The sequence below is a fragment of the Onychomys torridus genome, chromosome X, assembly GCF_903995425.1.
Source record: "Onychomys torridus chromosome X, mOncTor1.1, whole genome shotgun sequence".
Lineage (NCBI taxonomy): Eukaryota > Metazoa > Chordata > Mammalia > Rodentia > Cricetidae > Onychomys > Onychomys torridus.
This window is the reverse complement of record NC_050466.1, coordinates 85,403,186-85,426,975: the sequence shown is the minus strand read 5'-3', so window position 1 is coordinate 85,426,975 and position 23,790 is coordinate 85,403,186. Positions and strand designations below refer to the sequence as shown.

Genomic DNA, 23,790 nt, shown 5'->3' with positions numbered 1-23,790 from the left:
TAGTTTTGGGGGCCAGTTTGTAGAGGCCATTAAAATTCCCTGGTTCCTGCTCCATCTTCAAAGCCAGCAACATTGCATCTTCATTTAGGTCACCCTCTCCATCTTTTAAGGGGTCTTGTGACCACACTAGAATGATCTGGATATTACAGCATCATGTCTAATCTCTCTATCTCAAAACCCTTAACCTAACCACACTCATCTAGTCCTTTATATTTATATTGCTCATTTCTTGAGGTGGAATTAAGGCCTCATGAATGCTAGGAAAGTATTCTACCACCGAACTACATCCTCTTCTGTCCCTTTTCATTTTCCTTATTAGCACATTTTGGTGAGCAGACAAAGAAATGGATTTCTTTGTGGTATTTTTATTCATCAATATACTTTGTTTTTATTCATCCCCGTCCTCCCGTACCTTGACACCCTTGCCTGCATTCCTTCATTTCCTCAAATAGTCCTCCTTTCTTTCTTTAAAAAAAAAAAGAGTTCTTACTAGTCGAGGATTGCCTAGAACTCATTCTGTAGCCTGGGCTTATCCAGTGTGTGATCCTTCTGCCCAAGCCTCCTGAATAGCTAGGATTACAAATCTGTGCCACTGGGCCTTATTCCTTTTGATCTGAGGATTTTGTTTGTTTGTTTGTTTTATATTTTGAGACAGTGTCAGGAAGGCCAGGCTGGCCTCAAACTCCATATGTATCTGATAGTTTGCCCCAAAAGCTAAAGCTTTTCTAATATTTGAAAAATTAGTCTCTAAAGAATTATATTTAGCAGACAAGTTGCCAAAGGATTGTTGTGAGAATTTAGAATGTGGGTGTGGGAAATTAATTTTCCTTCCAAATTTTTACTTCCCAAGAAGGGATCAAGTGGGAATGTCAGGGCCAAGAAAGTCTAGAACGTTATCTGGACCTTAATTCCTTCATCTACAACATGAAGACAGCCATATCAAAGCTACAAAGTACCACATACTATACCAGCCTTCATTAAACATCTTCCACCGCCTTCTGTAACAAGACCCAAGATAGTTTCCCTGTCTTTTATTGGCAGTGCAGTAGAGGAAGGGAGGTAGGGAGCAAGATGAGTCCAAAATCTTCCAGACAAGGAGGCAGAACGGGCTGACCCTCCCAGGGGTGTGCCAGAGATAAGGAGCCTAACCATACTTGATGGCACATGCCTGTAATCTCAGCACTGGGAAGACAAAAGCAAGAGGACCACAGTGGCCATTGGTTACATGGTCTCAAAGCTCCAATGCTCCACTGCCAAGCAAGTCTAGGAGTATCACCTGGTTAATACAGGTCCCATACATAGCCACACCAAACAACTGGGTTGTGAGCCTTAGCCTTTACCAGCTGATCTGGAAAACATGGTATGAAGGCGCACAAAAGGAACAGATCTGCCAGCTCTACCACACCTGTCACCTCAGGACCTCATCTGGCTACTCTTGCTTCGGTGGCCTTTAAAGGCATTGCTTCCTATTAAAACCAGGATAATTACATTCCTCCTTCCACTAGGGCCTAAGTCAAAGTAAAATGAGATAAAAGATAGAAAGGGAGCCTGGGGACCAGAAACTACAATGAAATACGCTGAAAGAAAGACCGAGTCACAGTGAAGTCTTCCTAAATTTTATTGGCACTGAAATAGAACACAGATTGAGCATAAACCCCTCCAAAACAATTATTTAAAAAACAAAAATACACACAAAAAAACCTGAATAAAAATTCTAACCTTCTCCCCAGTCTCTATGGGGGTGGGTTATTGCCCTTAATGCAGCTAGATTGCCCCCACAATTCCAGGTTTGGATTTAGCCAATATAGGACAGCTCACCGAGTGTCAAAATAATTCACAGCAATGCATATATTCCCCAAGGTTAAGTAGAAGGGGCATGGGTTGAGGGAGATGGGCTAGGGGTACTGCATGGAAGGACAATATAGCCTTTGGGGGACTGAACCCTGGGGAAAAGGCAAACAGGAACAATAAAACCAAATATTAAGTACATTTTAAATGGATTGTATGACCTATAGTGACAGGTAAATCACTAATACTGAAGTCTTCTTACATATTGTTTTTGGCAAAATATCATTTTCTAATATAGTATATATTTCCCAGACATGGGGTTGGGGGTAGTAAAAATAATGAAGCTAAAATAATCCTGTCCCAAGACTAGTATCTCTAATAGTGCATTAGCAAAAAAAGTCAAAAATCAATATCGAGTTAGATATCACTAGAATATATAATACTGGTAAAAATTAGAAGAGCACACTTGTGACACAGAAGAGGGTGTGGGGGTGTGCAGGGACAAGACCCGAATACCCAGCAGCTTTCCACATGTAGCTCCAAGGGACAGCACAATTAGGGATGAGAGCTGGGTTAGAGATCTGTCAGAAGCAGGGCCCACTCACTACTTTGGACTGGGTAAAATGGGGAAGGATTCCTGGGTGACTGAGAGACAAGAGCTACTCTTACTTGTCATAAGGTGTATCTGTGAAGCAGGAACAGTGGTCCAATTAGCTCTGGGGTTGGGGGAAGAGGAATTTAGAACTCCTGGCAGGGAAAATACTAAAGCCAGGTATAAACATTTCTCCCTTTGTGGCAAGAGCTTCAAATGCAACTGGCTAGGTTTAGGGGTACTCGTCCTCTCTGTCCTAGCTGGAAGGGACCTGGAGACTGGAGAGGACAGGGACAGATTGGGAGATGGAACCAGGAACATGAACTAACATGGGGGTAGCCCTACCCATGGACCTAACTTGATAGAAGAAAGGCTCCCAAGATGCACAGTGGCAAGAGGTTTTCTAGGTTGTTAGAATGCACTGTTTCCTTCATCCCTTTATTCCTCCTTGATTAGAAACTGAGTCCCTAAACACAGGGACAAGGCTTATTGGGACTGACTTTGTAATAGGCCCAATATGGGAGGTAGAAGAAGCAAGAATGACTAAACATCTTTTTACCCTCCAATCATTGCAAAGCCTAAATAACTCCAAAAGGGATGGACATTAAGAGGCCAAATCCTAGCTCAGTTGACATACTAAATGATAGAGTCAAGGCCTTAATTCTGTCCCTAAACCACACAACATCCTAACTTTGCAAATCATAGGATTCGGAAGAAAAAAGGCAAGAGATGGGAGCTAGCTATCAACCTATTTCACACCTGAGTCCCAGAGGAAAACAGCAAGTATGGGTGGGGAGTGCTTGTCAAATCAAAAGGAGTGAGCCTCTGAGCCGGGAAAGTAGGATCTATTCTAGAAAGCTAGGTTGACTATGACAGAGAAGGAGACTCCATTGGCACCATAGTGGGGGGCCGTTTGTTTGCCCAGGGATCTGAGTGGGGAGACTGAAGGGCTAAATTTGGTCCCATATACTGAATGCTTGGCATGGCTCCAAGGCTTTTCTAGTTAGTGGCTCCAGCACATTGTTAGTTAGGCAAAAGTAGAGAAGTGTGGGGACAAGGAAGAAGGAGGAGGGGTCCCTAAAAGCTGAATGCCCACTACATGGACTCAAACTCATCAATACGCTGTTTGGTGTTGCCCTGCCGGATCTGGCGCAGCGTCTTGTATTTGTCTCGTCCCAGTCGCATGTTCTCAGCATGGATCATGTCATTGGCAGTCTTCTTGGACTCATCTCGGGCATTGGCCAACTCTGAAGTAAGGGCCTGAGAGGATGCAAGAGGTCAGGTGTCAATGGCTTCCTCTCATTTCAGTCCCACTTCTTTGATTAGATGTCTCTTCTTTTTAATTTTTTCTCCCCTTTCCAACCCACATAAACCATACACACATGCGCACTCACAAGCATATGCCACATATGCACAGTGTAGGATGGATTGATGACGGCTCTCTCTTGAGAGTAGAACAATCAGAATAATATTCCAAATATTCAAGTAGTAATTTGGTTAGCTAGATATTTCCTAAATATAAGAAGGGAGCAGGAAGTAGAAGTGAGCTAAGTGATGTCCTCGGGTGTGATTAGTAAGGGAAAGTGTCTTCTCTTCAAGTTCCCATAGTCCTAGACTCCTATTCAGCACTGGCACGGGCTAAAGCTTGTATACCCTAGCTCTAATGGTCATGAGCTAGTAAGTCATTACCCAGTCTCCTTGACCTGTTGGCCCTGCCTGGATACCTTAAGATGCTTCTGCACACGCTCATTCTTCTCCGCCTCAGTAGTACGTTCCTCTTCACTGCGGTCCTTGGCCATAGCATCAGCCCGCAAGTCAGCACTGGCCTCTGCCCCATTCTCGTCCTGCTCATCCTGTTCATTCTCAGCAGGCTCTGCCACGTGAGGTGTACTCATGGCAGTCTTCAGCTCAGCACGAGTCTTCTCCAAGTCCTCCTGTACCATCTGGGCCTGTCCAGTGACAGAAAGACTGGCGGTCAGATCAGGTAACTTGTGGTAACCTAACCACACCTCGAAAGACATGTCAAGTAAGAGACCAGTTAGGACAAATGGCTTTATTAGCTTGACCCTGTGGATTTTTTAATTGAAAATAAGAGTGATTGTATCAACTTCCCACGGGTATTGGGGAATTCTAAAGTATTTGAGAAACCTTTGAGCACCTTCTCCCATAAAGACTGTAAAAAAAAAAAAGGTGTTTGTCTAAAAAGGGGGGTGTCTAAATCTAAGAAATGTAAGAATTAGAATATACACATATAGCATAATGCTTTGCTCTGAATTCTGTGTCTTACCTTTTGCTGCCATTCCACAGCTTCACTCTCCTTCTTCTTTCGGGCCATTTCCAACTGAGAGATCCGTGATGTCAGCTCGGCCATTTCTGAAGCCTATAAGCATATTTGAAGCCTATAAGGGCTTGACATTTGGGCTTCCAGAGGCCAGATACCTGTAACCCCAGTTCCTCTGTGGACCTGGCAGGTACTTGGCTGTTCCATTTCTTGTTGCCTTGTGACTCTTAACTAAATTACTCCACCCTTTCCACCTTCATAAGTCACAGCTCCCCTCCTGGACTACAGGACTCCTTAAGGCAGACAACAGGTCATCTCTGCCCCTCTTCTTTCCCTCATCCCCTCTTAATGTCACCAAATATACATGCAGTGGGGCCTCAGCAAAGCTTGGAAGTCAGTGCCGGAAGTAGCAAATGCTTCACTGCTACCAGAACAAACAAATACTAATATCGTAAGGCAATTTACACCATGGGAAAAGCGTATACATCTGCTTTTCCCTTGAGCAAATTTCTCATGGCATCTTTTTCCTGAGATACTAACACACCAATACTACAAGGGAAGGGACTATATTAAGGAAAGCCGGCCCTAGATTCTTAAAGTCCAAGTCACAGATCCCTAGTTTTGTACATGATGTCAGGGAGGGAATCTTTCCGATAGAGACAGAATGGGTTGTGATCCTTCATCAAACTCAGCTGTAACCTTTGACAAAGTCTCTCAGCCTCCATGATTCTCAAGTTCCTTGTCTAGTCACATTATTCTGTATGGGGTTTAATTCCATAGGGCTACTGAGGAAAGAAACAGAAGAAAGCAAGGAAAGAAGAAATGTGGCTTCGGCAACATGTGATAGGTACTCTTCCTTTTCCTTTCTTAGGTTACAGGAGCAGACCACTATTTAAGAAAATAAATAAGCCCATCGGCGGTGGCACACGCCTTTAATCCCAGCACTTGGGAGGCAGAGCCAGGTGGATCTCTGTGAGTTCGAGGCCAGCCTGGTCTACAGAGTGAGATCCAGGAAAGGTGCAAAGCTACACAGAGAAACTGTCTCGAAAAAAAAAGAAAAAAGAAAAAAGAAAGAGAGAGAGAGAGGAGACAGAGAGAGAGAGAAAGAAGGAAGGAAGGAAGGAAGGAAGGAAGGAAGGAAGGAAGGAAGGAAGGAAGGAAAAGAAAGAGAGAGAGAGAGAGAGAGAGAGAGAGAGAGAGAGAGAGAAAGAAAGAAAGAAAGAAAGAAAGAAAGAAAGAAAAATTCAAGGGCTCTGGAAGACTGTGCAGTTGTACTAGTGATACTTTAGCTTGCTTTTGAATGAACTCTTGGAGACCTCTGGGATACAAACAAGCTAGAAAGCCTCCGTTACACAGGCAAAGGAATTTATAAACCCATAGGGGGTCCAAACAAGAAAAATGCAGGCCCACAACCCCAGCCCAGGAGGTCACTTTACCAGCTGTTCCTGGGTCTTCTTCTGGTCCCGAGAAGCCTGCAGCAGGGCCTCCTTGGCTTCTTCAGCTTCTTGGCGCTCCTTGGCCAGTTTTTCAGCCTCACTCTGGGCACGTTTCCGCTCCTGCTCAAGTTCCAGGGCCCTGCGGGTCTGTTCTTCCAGTTCTAGTGAAAAGGAGAAAATTGATGGAGGGCTTACAGATGCAGATGGCCTACTAACTGGCTTCCTGGGAAATTCCCCCCTCATAGCACAGGAGTTCCACGAATTTTTCTTGATAAATTCCTTATCTACTCCGCGGCCACACCTGGCCGACATCTTGATCTGCAGTTCAGGTTCTGGGGAAACGGCCTCCACAGTGACTCCAAGCCTCACCTTGCTGAGCCTTCTTAGTCTGCTCCTCGATCTGCTTCAGCTTCTCCATCAGCTCCTCCTTCTCCCGTTCAATCTTCTCCTTCTCTTTCTCTGCGAGCTCACGCTTCTTCTTCTCGTTTTCCAGCAGAGCCCTAGAAAAGAGACGGAAGGATGTTAGCAGGCTAGCAAGGCTGCATGGAATCTGGAGGAACTCCAGGACCTGTGTCTGTCGGTCCCCACCCCCACCCCAACATAAGGCAGAACGTGTGAACAAGGAACACTCTCCAGTTTGTCCATAATCTAGCCACCACATCATGGCCTCACATAGATTTCCATGCTCAGTCCACTGACCAGGAATGCTGATACTGCAGGTAACCAACTAGATTCGATGGCTTTGCTCTTGTTCCCAACCTTCCATCTGGAAAATGATTTGCTAACTTTTGCACTCTGCCTTGTAGCTTTATAGCAAGGTGAATTTGCCTTTTGTGCTTCAAGTCTACAGCTGGGGCTAACTTTGCCTGCCTTAAACCCTAGCTTCAGGTTCCCTTTTCCTAGATTTTATTGCAGATACAGAATACATATTTGCTTTTTCTGGCCTCACTACCTATTTAAGGAATCATTTTTTTAAAGACTTTATTAATTTTTATTTTATGTGTGTCTTTCTTGTGTGTCTATAAGTGCACAACATGCATACAGTGCCCATGGAGTCTAGAAGAAGGTACCAGATCCCCTAGAAGTAGAGTTAGATGGTTGAAAGCTGCCATGTGGGTGCTGGGAACTGGACCTGGGTTTTCTGCAAGAGCAGTAAGTGCTCTTAACTGCTGAGCCACCCTCCACCCACTGGGAAGCATACTTAGACCTTGGCTACATGTCTTTACTCTTAGACCTTTCAGAATACTTGGCACACACTTTTTCATAGTACTTTTCACTATTGCATATGCTAAGCAATTTGTTTATCTTATCTCTCTTCTCCTACTAGAATGATAAGTGGTGGTGGTGCATGCCTTTAATTCTAGCACTTGGGAGGCAGGAACTGGCAGATCTCTAAATTCAAGGCCAGCCTGGTCTACAGAGTGAGTTCCAAGACCACTAGTGCTAACACTGTCTTTAAAAAAAAATTCTCCTACAAGAATGACAGCTTCATAAGATGAAGAATTTTCACCATTTTTTCACAGCTCAATAAATAGTTAAGGGAATGAATGATATAGCTTTTGTACCTCAAGACTATGTAAGACAGTGTGAACATATACGTATTTTCTTCATTCTCTTTGTTACTAGATTGTGAAGTCCTATAGGGCATGTTCTAGTTCAGTAAACTGCTCCCAAAATCTTGGTAAATTTTTCTCTGGGCTGTCAAAACAGCTTAGTGATAGAGTATTTGCCTGACATTCACAGGACTTTGAGTCCAAACCCACGGTGAGGGGAAAAGTCAACCTTAGTTTTGTGTGTGTGTGTGTGTGTGTGTGTGTGTGTATGACAAAAAGACACATACACACAGATATATACATGTATACATATATATGCATATATACATATACACACATAATTAAGGTTGACATACAAATAATATATCTATATGTATTAGAACCAGTTTCTATGTGAGAAAAAAATACATGCTCATTTTCATTTAATTTTCATTATTTAAGACAGGGTCTTACTATTTATTCCTGACTGGCCTTGAACTTGCAGCACCTTTGTGGGAGTGCAAACTTCTATAGTCACTTTGGAAACCAATATGGTAGTTTCTCAGAAAATTGAGAATCAATCTACCTCAAGACCCAGCTATACCAATCTTGAACATATACCCGAAGGATGCTCCATCCTATCATAAGGACACTTGCTTAACTATGTTCATAGCAGCATTATTTGTAACAGCCAGAACCTGGAAACAACCTAGATGTCCCTCAACTAAAGAATGGATAAAGAAAATGTGGTACATTTACACAATGGAGTATTACTTAGCTGTTAAAAACAATGACATCATGAAATTTGAAGGAAAATGGATGGAACTAGAAAAAAAAAATCACCCTGAGTGAGGTAACCCAGATCCAAAAAGACAAACATCGTATATACTCACTCGTAAGTGGCTATTAGCTGCAAAGTAAAGGATAACTATGCTACAATCCACAGACCCAGAGAAGCTAAGTAACAAGGAGGGCTCAAGGGGGTATGCTTGGATCTCCCTGGGAAGAGGAAATAGAACAGATTTCTCAGGTAGACTTGGGGTGGGTGAGGAGGTGATGGAGGAGGAGAGTACTGGAAGAAGTTCCTCCATCCTGTAACCTCTGAAATCCTACACTTCTGATGCCTGTTTTTAACAAGCAAAACTGTCTGAGCTGAAACTGAATACATGAAATTTCCTCCCCTCCACAGTTCACAAGTCCTGGTCTTGGGCTGATTTAACACCCTAGGCAGTCTAGGAACCTCTTAGAAAGTTCCTTACCACAGCAGTCGTCCTAACTCCAACATTATAGCACTTACCGCTCCATCTGCTTCTGGTGCTTCTCCTCCCGGGCCTGTGCCTTCATCTGCTGAACCTCAATGGTGTCAGGCTTACGCCGACGCATGTACAGCTCATGATTCCCCATGCACAGGGCCAAGATCCTCTTGTTAATCCGAAGCCGTGGAGCATAGAATACAAAGTCCTGGAGGGAAAACAGCAGTTGAGTCTTTAGGGCTGACAAGATGGCTCACGTAAGTCCTCGAGCAAACCCATACATGCATATACACACCAGTAATAAAATAATAAATTTTTAAAACATTGAACTTTTGAGGAAGGGGTGAAAGTGACCTTCTGGGTTCTGTAAAGCTAAAGTCAAAAGTCGTGGAAAGACTGTGCAATCCAATCATTTGCATTCCAGTGGGAATACTAGTTACCAGAGTAAGGAAATGATTTTTCCCAGAGTCGGTTGTCAGGGTACTGGCAGACTCAAGGCGAGAACCAGTGCTCTTTTCACTAAACCACAATTTTTCTCCAATTCTGCTCAGGAAATGCAGCCAACGGAAGTAAAGGTGCCCGGGCCAAGCCCGACACTAAGTGTTTGAAGCCCAAAAACAACATATAGAAAGAAAACCAATTCTAGCAAGTTGTCCTCTGAACTCCACATGTGCATCATGGAATGCTAATCCTTCCACCCCTCCACACAAAATAAACATGGAAAAGTGAAAAAAAATCTTTTTAAAAAACACTCTAAAATACTTCATCAGAAGGGTCTTTTTCTGCTACAGAATTTTTTTTTTCAGTTTTCAAACTAAGTTTATTATTGATTCACAGGTGGGAGCTAAAGAGGGCTGTGACCTTGGGTTAAGCCAATATGGAAGTTGGCCACATGGTGGGGAAGTAGCCACATGGCAGGGAGATCCTTACACAAAGTGTGAAAAGGCCCAAAGCCCCAGAGAAGGCATACTTAGTTTCTGGTCAGCATTTGGAACAAAACCACCGACGAGAAGAAAAGGGAAGAGTTACGTTTTTCTGCATCAGGATACAGTAAGATAAGCACATCCAACAGAACCTCTTGGCAACAAAAAGGGACTAAACTATGCGGTAGGAAGTCAGGGAAGGAAAAGTGCACTATCTCAGCAAAGAGACAATTATTCCTACTACTCTTTTATTTCTTTTTTTTTTTTTTTCTTTTTTTTTTTTTGAGACGGGGTTTCTCTGTGTAGCTTTGCGCCTTTCCTGGAACTCTCTCTGTACACCAGGCTGGCCTCGAACTCACAGAGATCCGCCTGCCTCTGCCTCCTGAGTGCTGGGATTAAAGGTGTGCACCACCAACACCTGGCATATTCCTACTACTCTTTACCTTAGCTTAAGGTGACTGACTGGCCTGACTGGATCAACTCTTAAGGGAGCAGAGAGTGTCACATGTCTCTACCTAGATGTCTAACTAGAGTTCTGAAATGAATGTAAAAGGGCCTCCTATAAGATAGGTAATACTCTAGCCAATAGATACATCATGGGTGTCTAAACCAGTTCTATAATCTCTGAAAAGTGTGTTCTAGTTGTAAGAAAGCAAGATGTAAGTGCACAAATATCTAAATTTCTTAAATATCAATTATCTTGATTGTTATTTGTTTTAAAAAGCCTTTGATTTCACCAGGCTTTTTATTTTATGGAGAAGTACATACATGAGCACTTTACCTCCATCATGCCCACCTAATTGTGTGCCTCCCCAAAATTCATGATCTCTTTTTAATTATTATTATCACATACTAAATAAATTAACAAATTAAATGTAATAATAAAAAGGCACATTTTAGAGGATATGGTAATGTAATTCTAGCACTGAGGGGCTGAAGCCTGAGGGCTACTTTAAGTTATGGCCAGGCTGGGCTAGAGTGAAACTTTGTCTTAAAAACTGATGGGTAAAGAAACACATATAAAGTAAATGTTTAACCTTATTTTATTAAAGGTTTTACAAGGCAAATTTGTAATGCCACCTTTGGAGTTGAACTTCTGGATCTGCTTTTTTTCCACAATTAACCATGAGCCAAGTACATGAAGAGTCCATTTTGGGGACTCAGGAAGGTGAGGTAATGGCAAGGCAGCAGGCACTTAGAACTGCCTGTAGCTCACCTCACTCACCAAGGGGGTTGGATAATAGGAACCAAATAAAGGATACCGCCTGACATTTCTCAGCATCAACTTCCTCCTACATTTTGCTTTCCATTTGTGCCTTCTTGTTCTGTTGTGTACAAGACACAGACAAATCCAAGAGCGTGTTTGTTCTGAAAATTATCGAAGTCTTGGCCAAAACCTGTCATGCAGTCAGGAGGAGGAGTCACTCACCGGAGCTTTTTTGTCAATAGGCTTGATGACAAACTTCTTATCATTGAAGGAGATATTCCTGATTTCGCTCCAAGGGAAGCCAATCTTAGGAGTCAGTCTGTAGAAACACAGGCCAACAACATCGTGACAAGAAGGAAAGAGATCTCATACCTTCTCCAGCACCAATCCCACTCTATCCCCTACCACAAACTTCTCCCTTGAGGAGACAGAGCTACTGTCAACTCGGCTACTGGGATTCCTTATTGCCCTTTGCTTTGTTCCATTTGGGGTTGGAGCAAATACCTTGTAAGAACCTTCCAGAGGATCTGCACTTCTATTTCACTGAAAACCTTCTATACAAAATCACTAACTTTGGGAAGATAGAATGAACTCTAAGATTTGGGTGGTAAATGGAACAATAATCTAATGATTTCATCCTTACCAAGAGCAGACCAAAAGGGGAAAATAAACAAGAAAGACAGTACTACAGCAAGACTTCTAGGCCAAAAGTCATTCGTAACATGAGATTGAACTTTATGAACCTTCACAAGATAAGACTCTAGTTCAGCACTGTCCAAAAATTATAAGGGTCACATTTATAAATTTCCTAGTAGCTATAAAAAATGGATAAAAAGGAAATACGATGACCTAATTGTAAAGGCTTGATTGATTAACTCTATAGATCCTAGTACTCACTACCATTTGAACATATAAATCAACATTTAAAACAACTGAAAAAATGCCTCCATAAGATCCAGCTGCAGGGCATTCTTTTAATTAGTGAGCAAGGGTCCAACCCTTTGTGGGAGATGTCATCATTGGACTGGTGGTCCTGGATTCTATAAGAAAGCAGGCTGAGAAAGCCATGGGGAGTAAGTCAGTAAGCAGCACTTCTTTGTGGCCTCTGCATCAGCTCCTGCCTCTGGGTTCCTGCCTCCAGGTTCCTGCCCTGCTTAAGTACCTACCTGCCCTCACTGTTTCTAATGATGAACTGCTATATGGAACTATGAGTGAAATAAACCCTTTCCTCCCCAAGTTGTTTTTCGTCATGGTGTTTCATTAGAAAATGGTAGCCCTAAACTAAGAGAGCCTTGAATTAACTATGTAGCCAAGGCTGGCCTTGAACTCCTGATTCCTGCTGCCTACACCTCCTGAGTGGTGGGATAACAGGCATGCACCACCATCCCCAGCATAATTTAGATATTAAATGTCTCCCCAAAACTCATTTGTTGAAGGCTAATGGTGTTATTAGTGGCGGCAGAAGTTTGTGAATGGGGCATGGATGGAGGAAGTAGGTTACTGGGGGCATGCCCTCAAAGGAAAGATTGGGAGTCCAGTCCCTTCCTCTTTCATTGTCTATTTCTCAGCAACTACATGCTCTCCACAAGGAAATTCTACCTCAGTACAGGCCCAAAGCCACTGCATCAAGTAAATGCAGACTGGAAACTCTAAATGCACAAGCCAAAATATCTTTCCTCCTTGAAGATGATTTCTCCCAGGAATTCTGTTACAGGTATAGAAAGATGATTAGTACACATTCTTTCTCATAGTAGTTCTTCAAAGTGTGGTATGTAGTTTATATTTATTATACATGTCAGCTGTAATGACATTTCAAATGTTCAACAGTCATGTGTGGCTAGCGACTACCACAACTCTAGTCAATATCGGACTAAGGAAGCGATACAAACATCTTTGCTGGACTTCATTAGGTAGAAAATTAATTGAGGTGGGATTCAAATGGTATAGTCTGGCTGTGTGGTAAGGGATGATACATATGTTTAATAGTGATCCAAATAACTCATGGACGTCTGAGGTATACCTGTCATTCTGCTCATAGATGTTGAGTCCCAAGGCATCCACACCCAGCCATAGCTCTGAGCCTTTCTTATTCTTGATGCTGAAATAGTTCACACCATACATCTCCAGGTCTTGAGCAATCTTGAGATATTCCAGGACAGCATCCTCCCTAGATGATCACGAATGGGAGACAGGGGTTGTCACAAAGTATAGAGCTCCCACATCCGACCCAGCATCATAAAAAAAGCCAGCCTGATCTGTGTTTCTGACAACCATCTTGCTAGCAAGATTGGGGAATTGGACATAAGCAAATGATGAGTAACAAGAATACACATGATTTCTGTTCAACAAAAACTGCTGCCAGAAACCTAAATAAGAAGAAGAGACTGTCCCTTGTCTTCTGGAATATTAGCCCTGCAGAAGCTATGCTCTAGCTCCCTCTCCTTTGCATGGTGACATCCTCTTAGAGAAGTGCATTCCTAGCACAACTTAGACAGAGTGCTGATGGTAAAATGAGATTTGCTCCTCAACCATCAAATTCTTTTACAATATTTAAAGAACCCCTTTCCAATTTCCTTTTAGGGGTGCAATCACTAGGTAGCCCAGAAACTTCCTTGAGATCCTGATTTTCCTTCCTTCTCATTGCTGTCAAAACTGTTTAGTATGTGGGGAGTGATGGAACATGCCTGTAATCCCAGCACCACCTGTAATTCCCAGCACTTGGAAGGTAGTGGTAAGATGATTGGGTGTTCAAGATCAGCCTAAGCTACATACTGAACACATTTCTCAAAAATCTTCTGGGGCTGGCAAAATGGCTCAGTTGGTCAGAGCATTGACCAGCAAGTCTGACAATCTGAGTTCAGTTACTGGGACCTACATGGGAGGGTACAAGAAGAAAACACACTCCCAAAAGTTGCCTCTGATCTGCCCATATGCACCCCAGCATGAGGCATTGGTACATAGGTGCACATCCCACCCACATACACACAAGCATGCATGCATGCACTCACACCCACACATGAGAGAGAGCCTGCATGTGTGCATCACACAAAATATATACAAATATAATAATTTAAAAATCATAACTTTGATCTGAGCTGGTGAGATGGTCCTGTGAGTAAATGTGCTTGACATACAACCTGACCACCTGAATTCCATATTTTAAACCCATGAAGGAAAGAGAATGAACTACTGAAGGTTGTTCTCTGACCTTCTGACACTCACTGTGACACGTACCCACATTCATACAACATGTATCACACACACACACACACACACACACACACACACACTACACAAAATAATAAACAAAAAATGAAGTCCTGATTTGATAATGAATTATCTTTTCAAGTTACAGTCCTTTGCATCAAAATTTGGCTCTTATGAATTTTAAAAAAGCTTAAAACTAAATCACAGTCTTATAATGATTTAAGTTTGCCTTCTATGTTGAAGTGCCAAAATCATCCCTATCTCCCTCTCTTAAAATCCACCAGTGGCCCTAATCACTTGCCTCTTCTCTGTAGACTCCACCCTCATTCTCCCTGCAAGGCCACTGAAACTCACAGCTGGCAGGGGAGGCTTACCTGAGCATGCCCCGGTGTTCCTCGTGCCACACCTGGATCCGCTCTTCCCACTGGTCCTTGTTGAGTTTGTGTTGCTCCAAGACTCTAGAAAGACAGTGAGTGATCAAAAACCTACAGGCCATAGGCAGGAAGCAAGGGAAGCTCACTTAGCTCTCTACAGAGTCTATGCAAATGTGAAGGTAGCCCGGTGAGGTATTGCTGAATTCCTACTGAATTCACACTGAAGCAGCCATAAGGAACTTGCTAAAACAAAAGCTCCATCTGACACAGGGATTCATCTGTTTGTTTGTTTGTTTGTTTGTTTGAAACCGGGTCTCTCTATTATGTAGCTCTGGCTATCTTGAAACTGATTATGTAGACCAGGCTGGCGTCAAACTCAGACAGACAGCTCCACCTGCCTCTGACTCCTAAGTGTTGGGAATAAAGGCCAGGCCCTCTTTATTCCTTTAACAACAAAGCTAATAATGTGCAGCATCTCTAAACTCAACAATAATACATCAGGAGTCTGTGTTGAAGGGCTAACGGTAGAGACAGGCAGGGATATTCTCTCCTACACCCCCTTAGGGCCAACAGCTGGTATTTATAAAACAGCTTTGGATACAGGGAAGGGATGTAGTCCCAGACTACTCTGAAGGAAACCAATAGGCCCAACCCCTAATTCCACCAGATTGTTAAACATGCCATCTGGGACATCATGGCACTGACCTCAAAAGTTTCCTAGGGCACAATTACCATCCCTAATATCTTCTACAGGCGTGTGTACAGGCCACAGCTCCAATTCCACTAGAGACCCCAGAATCAGGCTTGCTTAGCTTTTCTTCTCCTGTTCTAATCCAAAAGCTTATAGAAATTAATGGCCATCTAATACAAAATGAAACAAAACCTTCAAGGATAAAAAAAAGAAATCAAGACACTTGGGGGTTCAGGTCAGTTCTGCCTCAAATGTAGGAGATGAAGCAAATCAGAGCGAGTACCTCTGTATCTCTCTTTCTTAAGCCAGAAAATAAGGAAACCACTTGCCTTGTTTATTTGGCATTGTCATGATGTTAAAACAAATATATTAAGTGTTTAAGAGCTTTCCCCTTTGAAGTTTACAAAATCAGAGAACTAAGTAGAATGGAACCCGTGGCTTGCATAATTTTCTCTCTCTCCTGTGAATTTCTAAAATAAAATCTCATCAGTAGAAAAGAAATGGAAACGGGGGAGGACAAAACAAATCAACTCATCTTTGGTTCTACGTAAGCACCTTTCTCCAGGGTAATGAAGCTTTGAAATCAGGGAGAGAAAGGGGAAAACCGCTTCTTGAGGACCGGAAATACAATAGGCTAGAATACTATATGCAAATGTGCCTCTCTGAGGAGCACAGCAGTCTTTAGACAAAACCTAGTAGAAAGAAACTTATCTGGCAACCCACACAAATTGGGGATTGGGGGTTAGCCAGCATTTGGTTCTTACCCACTACCCACTTTAGCCAGGTCAAAGGAGACCAAGGCACCAGCTCACCTCTGGGGCAACAACTTATCTCCAGCCAGGTAGCCAGACTTGTGCACTTCCTTATTGAAGTCGCCGTACTTTGACTGGACAGCATAGGAGGCCAACAGCACTGCAGTTTCCGGTGGGCAATAAATGTCATCATTGAGAATACCCTCCTTCACTTGCAGAAAGAACAGGCGCTGGGTGATATCCTGGATCAGTTCCTCAGACACATCCTCTGGGTAGAACTTGGCCCTGAACTTGAAGAGCAGCGGACTCTCCTTCCGCACATCCTGTGCCGTCACCTAGGAGGAACAAGGAGGTTAGGTAGGCTCTCAAACAATGGATTGTGGTGATGGGAGAGTGTCTGTAAGGTACTGGGAGAGCACTGAGAGATTTTAAGTTCAGGTAATCTCCCAAGGCAGGGAGGCCACTCTCCTCTTAATTTAAAACAAAACTAAACTAAAACTAAAACACAGAAGTATTACTTTCACTGGGGAATCTTATACACATTTCTTCCTCTTGGAAATTTTCTTCTTAAAATTTCTAATGCACACTAATGACAGAAGCCACCATTACCTGACAATATAGCTTAATGACTTCAAATTCTAAGGGTAGCTTTACGAATACTCCTCTTTTTTAAGCTTTTTTTGTAACACTTACTGTATTTTATATTTTTTCTGTTTGTGAGTGCTGTGTCAAGTGCATGCATGGCACCTATGTTGGCCAGAAGAGGGCATTAGATCCCCTAGAACTATAGTTACAGTCATGTGTGAGCTGCTATGTCAGCACTGGGAACTGAACCCAGATCCTCTGGAAGAACAGTCAGTGCTCTTAACAGCTGAGCCATCTCTCCTGCCAATAAAGCTCCTCTTTGAAGTATTCCCCTATGTTATAAAGTATTGGAGAAGAGCAAATCTGGTTGAAGCCACAGAATTGTCTAGGTTAGACCATTATCAGATGACCTTCTAAAGCCTGAAAATGGTTCCTCATTTGCCCAGCAAAATGGCCACTGCTGGGGCCAGCAGCATGACTCAGAAGGTAAAGGCATTTGCTTCCAAAGCCGGTGACCTCATTTAGGTCTTAGGGAACAACAAAGTGGAAGAGAGAAGCAACATGTTTACCATGCCATACATGCACGCACACATACACATGCACAGACACAGTAAATAAATGTAATTTTACAAAGTCTCCATTCTTTTAATAAAACAAGGTCTTTGAAGCAGAAGTGAGATGCACACCTCTAGAAACAATCAGCAAAATGAGCCACAGCACAGTACTGAGACCTGTAAGGTGAAAGTCAACCAGTTTGGGTATGGAGAGGGAAATCTGCCAGGTGTCTACTTGGGGCAGTGTTTGGGATCTTTCTTACAATCCTACAGAATTTGAGAAAGGGATTTCACACCTTAAACCACTCAAAGCTTTGGTCCACCACAAGTCTAAATTAATGAGTCATCTCCACTCCTTTTGGTGTGGCCATCTTGCTCAGAAGTCAAAGTTGAAACACAACTTTCCCTGCCTATATTATGATGATAGTAACCAGTAGGAGCAAGTAGGTCAGATGTTCAAGGTCACCATCTGCTACTTATGGAGCTTGAGACCAGCCTACAAGAATCCCTCTCTCAAAATAAAAAAGGAGGATGGGAGTCATGGAAGCTGAAGAACCAACCATGCAGACAGATGAGAAAACACCTTTTGTCTACAGACAGCACAATCCTACAAAACATGGAAATCTTTGTCTGAATTAGGACAGCTGGCTAAGTGTGGTCATTCCCCTTCACATAACTTTTTAAACTAACACTCTAAACACTGTTTCCTTTGTTGTTTTGTTCAATATATTACTGATTAAGTATCTGAGGTTTGCTTGCTAGTGCATGTCATTAGCCGGAACAACATCTGACAGAGCGGTAAGTGATTACCTTCTTATTGAGTTTCAGCCAAGTAGAGAAAGCTTTTGTGTCCTGGTACTGCAGACCAAAGAACCAAACTTCCCTCAAGCCAATTGTTTTCACCACCTGGAAAAGACAAAACAATCGCTGGTTTAATATCTATCCTGTGCCAGGAATTAAAGAAGATAAAAGTGAAGCATCTTAATCTACCCTTAAAGGGTTTAAGGTACTGCTAGTCTGGAAAGAAAATACACTAAAAGCAGCAGTCAAGAAGTGATGTCAATTGGCAGTCGATGGCTTCTGGGGCAGTAAGTGTCCATTTTCTTCAGAGATGTGGCCTTTAGCAGGTTTCAATACTCCAGTGAATGGCTCTAGACCTATGACCGCACTGGCAAGACAAATTAGACTCTGTGGGTTAAAAAAATGGGTACATGAAGTTGGGAGAGAGAGAGTCTGAAAGTAGCTGGAGAAAGGTGAATACGATCAAAATGTATTGTGTGCATGCATGAAATTCTTACATAATTAAGAAAAATGTATTTTAAAATGAATTAATGTCATACAAGGAGTCTAGACTTAAAAAAAAAGAACATGGAAGTAGAAGGGAAACTATTTAGGAAAAGGACAAGGACCAATGGATGAAAGGAGGGTCATTATGATCAAAATATAATATATGTATATGAAAATGTGACAAATCCATTGTTTTTACAATTAACATATGCTTAATGCACAATAAAAAAAGAAAGGACTGATATCATCTTCTTTCCCCACTAAGTACTACTGTGAACACTGGCACTCACCAATAACCTTACAACCGTTATCATCTTCAATTCTCAAAAGAGCCCTATGACATAAGTCCAGTGATACCCTCTTTACATACAGTAGTACTAAAAAGTCCAGAAATGAAATTATATGCCCAAGGTGCAGATAATAAGTGACCAAGTCAAGATTTAAATTATGTTGTATTTTGTTTGTTTGTTTGTTTTTTCGAGATAGGGGTTCTCTGTGTAGTTTTGGTGCCTGTCCTGTATCTCACTCTGTAGACCAGGCTGGCCTCGAACTCACAGAGATCCACCTGCCTTTGCCTCCCCAGTGCTGGGATTAAAGGCATGAGCCACCACCACCCAGTTTATGTCAGATTTTAAATCAAGGCAATTCTCATACTTCCTCCCTTCTCCTACAATGCTATATAGCTGTCTGCTCCCAAAATGAATTAGAGACTGTAGATAAAGATTCTTGGGTTAACCCTTATCATATCCTTCTGGGGTACTCACATATATTGTCCTTCGCCATTTTTGTTTTTCTATTTATTATAAAGGAGGATACTACATTGGGCATAGCAATGCATGTCTGTATTCCCAGCTCTCAAGAGGAGGCAGAGGCAGGGGGATCAGAAGCTCAATATCAGCATCCTTGGTTACATAGAGAGTCTGAGCCCACTTTGGGCTACATGAGATCCTGTGCCAAAAAGCAAGGCGTGGACTGTGCTTAATATCAGCACTCAGGAAGCAGAGGCAGGCAGGTCTCTGGTCTCTGTGAATTCAAGACCAGCCTTGTGTACATGGCATGTTCCAGGTCAGCCAGGGCTACATATTAAATGTCTGTCTCAAATTAACCAAGGAAGCATGTTTAACAAGACACAGAAAAGGTGCAGAGATCCAGCTGGAGGAGTGCAGAGTTCCTAGGTCCCTCCAGGAACTTCCACCTGTCCAGCTGTCTAGAATCTTCCCACCTTAGGCCTTCAGGTTTTTATGAATTACATCATTATAACTGACAGTCACTGATGTCATCAATTCAAATTTCACAGCTATCCTTTATATTTGGAAATGATGTCAATATCTAAGACAAAGTCTCACTTGGAATACCCCAAGAAAGAACACTTGAGAAGACAAATTGGGGAGCATAGTATATGAATACCCATTACCCCAAAGCTATATTGTTCCTGGGTACTGAAGTATTTATGGCTAACCTTTGTCCTATGAAGAAGCTCAAGGGCTTGTATTGCCCAGTGCCCTTAGCCTGAATGGAGGACAAGAAATGGAGGCCTACAAGGACAAGACAGGATGGAGTCTATTCTCAGGCCCTGACACTAGCATGCTGATGAACCAGTTGTAGGCTGCACACCAGCATGTTCAAGACTAGAGATAGCCACACTAAAGCTGAGCGATATCACACAGTCCCCATATTTTATTTGGGGTATAAAAGGATGGAAATAAAACTTTAGATGAGTAGAAAATCTATAAAACTTAACTAGAGATAAAAACAAGGACCCAGAGTTTCCAATGTTCTTCCTAGTAAACAAATCAATACCTTCCCCCACCTCACACAACAACCACTTGGAGAAGAAACCATGTTCTAAGATATTACACTTTCTCTTTATAGTTTGATGTCACATATCAGGAAATATGAACAAATATCTTCTATCTGTAATTTGCAGCCAGTATATTTCTTTTGCTGATTCCAACTTCCTCATTATCTAATTGTTAAATGATATCACATACAGGGATGGGTATGGGAAGATTTTTTTAAAGCTCTTTCTTGTCCTACATTTAACATAGGACATTTAACTGAAATGCAACTGGGGGGAAGAAGAAACGTTCCATACACATTCAGATCCTAGAGAGATTAAAAGACCCACTGAAGATGTTACAGACCACAGGGCTAACATGCTTAGGTACTAAAGGAGTGGGGCATAAAAGGAACAGAACTGGTAAGGCAACAATCGCCCTTTACCTAAACCAAGAGGCCAGTTGTGACAGCTCAGAAAACCTAGGACTAAAGGGGATTTTGATATGAACACTGCCTCTTCTTTTGTGAGCATAGGGAAATCAAAACGATATGAATTTTCCACTTCCTTAAGCTCTTGAGCTTGGAGAGATGAGCAGTCTCTCAACCTATGCTGAAGTTCCAAAGTGAGGATATGGGAGGAAGGAAATACAGTCTGAAGTCAGAACTGATATTGAAAAAGAACAAAGACAATAGAGATGACCTGTGACTACAGGCTACAAGGAAATCTCCAATTAAGGTCCATGGCGTGATGGGGGCCATTTGATCAGACAACTCCTGGCTCCATTTCCAATTCCAAGATCAAGGAAATTAGGCCAAGAATTACTCACTTCCAATTTTTATTGTAGCCAAGACCTCTATTTCAGGTGGGGCAGGGCTTGGGGGAGGAAAGACCCTACTTTTCAAATTAGAGAAAAGTATCCAGCTCTTCGTTCTAGGAACATACCTTTTTAGAGCCAGTAGAGTCCTTATAATGCTGAGAAATGGCTCCTTCCCCAGGGGAAAAAATACTTGCTTCTTTTGGTACCAGACACCCCGCTCATATGACCTCCTCAAAGCTGCCATTAAGAAACCCTTAAGCAGTAGAACAGAGTGAATGACTATACCAAAGAGGCCTAGGGGTATGGTGGAATTGAGAGGTGCACTAAAAAAATCATGAATCAAGATGAGTGGAAAGCTATCCCAATAAACACATTTTGGGTGAACCAGAAAACCAAAACAAAAAAACCTAGAGACTGTGAATTCTGCTCTGTACTCTGCACTATTTCCCCAAATAGACTGTGTAAAGAAAACAGGGCTAACACAGTGTAAGCTAGTAAACTGATGTCTAGTGATGGACCGATCAAATTCCCTTCAAATTCAGTGTGCATCGCCATATGTAAATACTGCTGGTGGCTGTGGTCAGTGCAGTCATGAGCTCACAGCAGCTGTGATTAGCTACATGAGATTTGCATGAACAACCTCTCATGGAGAGGGCTTTGTGATGCCACACCCATCCCTGAAGATCTACAGGCAGTTTACTGGGGGGTGCTCGTGCTTCTGCAAATGGCCCTAAGGAAACTCACTGGTGAAGGGGGGCAGACAGGAAAGTAGAAGAGGGACTAGTTGGGAAGAGGAAAGCGATTGGCAGGGGTGGGAGTCAGGGCTAATGGGAATAAGGGAGAAGCGGATATGGCAAAACGCAGGAAGTACATTTATTGAAAATGCCATACCAAGCTGGGCATGGTGGTGCACGCCTTTAACCCTAGAACTCTGGAGGGAGACAGGTGAATTTCTGAGTTTGAGGCTAGCCTAGTCTAGACAGCAAGTTCCAGGACAGCCAGGGCTGCTACTACTACACAGAAAAACCCTGTCTTGAAAAATAACAACAACAAAGAAAAACTACAAAGAAAGAAAACTGAACTTTAATAAAAGGAAGAGATTTGCAAATAAAAAAAACCACATCATTGCTAATTTCTAGGAGTTTCAGGGCGTAAGACAGAATTCTATTTATCTTTTTTTTTTGACTTGTAGAAGTCAATTCATATACCATCTGCACCTATCTGTGGAACAAATCAATGACATCATGAGCCATCTCAGAAGCCCAGAGCTGCATCATAAGCAAGGCCAGAGCCTTAAGAAAAATACAGCATGAGAAATTATGTGCAAAATTGCATCAATACCCAGGCATATGAAGTGCACTAAGATTCTAATACAGGCTTGGCAGCAGCTGCATCACCACCCACCTAAAAGCAAATCGATGTTTAACTGAAAAAATCTGTAAGATGCTACCACAACCTATGCTTCTTCTGCTCCACATAGCTTGTACTCCAGTGAGCATCTTCTTCACAGAACAGACACTACTCAGCTGAGTTTCTGTTTAGGGAATAGGTAAACAAAGGGAGCTCGTACAGGGCATAGTTGGCAGAAGGCACTGGGAAAAAGTAGAATCTAATACCTAGGTTCAAGTTCAAGCTATCCCACTCCTTATAACTATGTGACCTTAAGCAGAACTTCCCCCCTCACTAAGCCTCAATTCGTCACCTGTAGAATGGGGATACTACTACTATTAGTGTCACAATAGATGTTAATCATCCTATAAAATAAAACCAAAAAAAAAAAAAAAAAAAAAAAAAGAAGTCCTAATGCAAAGTCAGCCAGGCATAAGTACTTTACTGAGCCAGAAAGCTTTGTGATTTTTATGGTTCCTTCAACTGAACTCCCAGGATATTCCACATACATTTGGCTCTTAAAAAGATTATTGGAATGGCTGAGAAACCAGGCAGGGTCTCTATATACATACAAATATATATGTGCAATAGCAATTAGTGAATCTGAAGGAGCGCAGGGAAGGATATATGGGAGAGTTTGGAGGGAGGAAAGGGAAAGGGGAAATGTTGTAATTATATTAGAATCTCAAAGGGCAAAATAGCGTTATTCACAGTGGTAGCCCTGCCACCTAGTGGCTCGTACAAAATTCAAGATGAAGTCATTTGAAGAATCTGCCTTAAGAGATTAAAGCAAGTACAGCATGCCTGAAGCAAATGTGTTGTTTCTCTTTCCTGGCAGCAAGCACACTCACAAACAGAGGTAAGTGGGAGCAACTTTGGGCCCCGTTCCCATTTCCCACCAGGCCCTGGGCCTCCTCAAGCTATGTTTTCCCATTGTTGCATGTTATTTATCACTGGGTGCCAAGAAATAGGCTTCCTCTTATTTTGACTTCCCTTCTGGTCATAAGCCAGATGCCTGCTGAGTTCCAGAATGGCCCTAGAGCTTCAGTCAATTGCTTTCAAGGCCCGGTTCTGCCAGAAGGGCTTCCTTGAATGATGGATCTCAAAGGCAGGTCGAATTGGTTTCTTCCCTATGCTTTATCAAGCTAGAGGAAGGGAAGAGCTCACATCTGTAGATTCTCATTCTCATTTGCTTTCACCTCAAGAGAGATAGCTGCTTAGTATCTTGTCAAGATATTTTATCCAATAATTTTCATCTATGATATCACAGCTCTGACCCTTCTGACCTCACAGAGTGACTGTATTCTTTTTTCTGTGGTAGCCTCTCAGGGGACCTATGGAC

The 23,790-nt window shown here is 42.4% G+C and overlaps 1 protein-coding gene and 1 non-coding gene across 2 annotated transcripts in view; one reads left to right on the top strand and one right to left on the bottom strand.

The window, feature by feature from the left end:
• Positions 1 to 1,594: 1,594 nt before the first annotated feature.
• Positions 1,595 to 23,790, bottom strand: part of Msn (moesin) — a 73,359-nt gene continuing 51,163 nt past the window's right edge. Inside the window, exons 3-13 of the mRNA XM_036174333.1 lie at positions 17,986 to 18,081; positions 16,097 to 16,371; positions 14,594 to 14,677; positions 13,033 to 13,179; positions 11,235 to 11,331; positions 8,927 to 9,090; positions 6,467 to 6,597; positions 6,098 to 6,258; positions 4,668 to 4,760; positions 4,105 to 4,329; positions 1,595 to 3,640 (exon numbers count right to left, since the gene is read on the bottom strand). Coding sequence (XP_036030226.1) covers positions 3,476 to 3,640; positions 4,105 to 4,329; positions 4,668 to 4,760; positions 6,098 to 6,258; positions 6,467 to 6,597; positions 8,927 to 9,090; positions 11,235 to 11,331; positions 13,033 to 13,179; positions 14,594 to 14,677; positions 16,097 to 16,371; positions 17,986 to 18,081 — 1,638 coding nt within the window. The 3' untranslated portion in view covers positions 1,595 to 3,475. The remainder of the gene's footprint in view (positions 3,641 to 4,104; positions 4,330 to 4,667; positions 4,761 to 6,097; positions 6,259 to 6,466; positions 6,598 to 8,926; positions 9,091 to 11,234; positions 11,332 to 13,032; positions 13,180 to 14,593; positions 14,678 to 16,096; positions 16,372 to 17,985; positions 18,082 to 23,790) is intronic.
• Positions 17,715 to 17,852, top strand: LOC118574910. Its single transcript, XR_004943786.1, has one exon.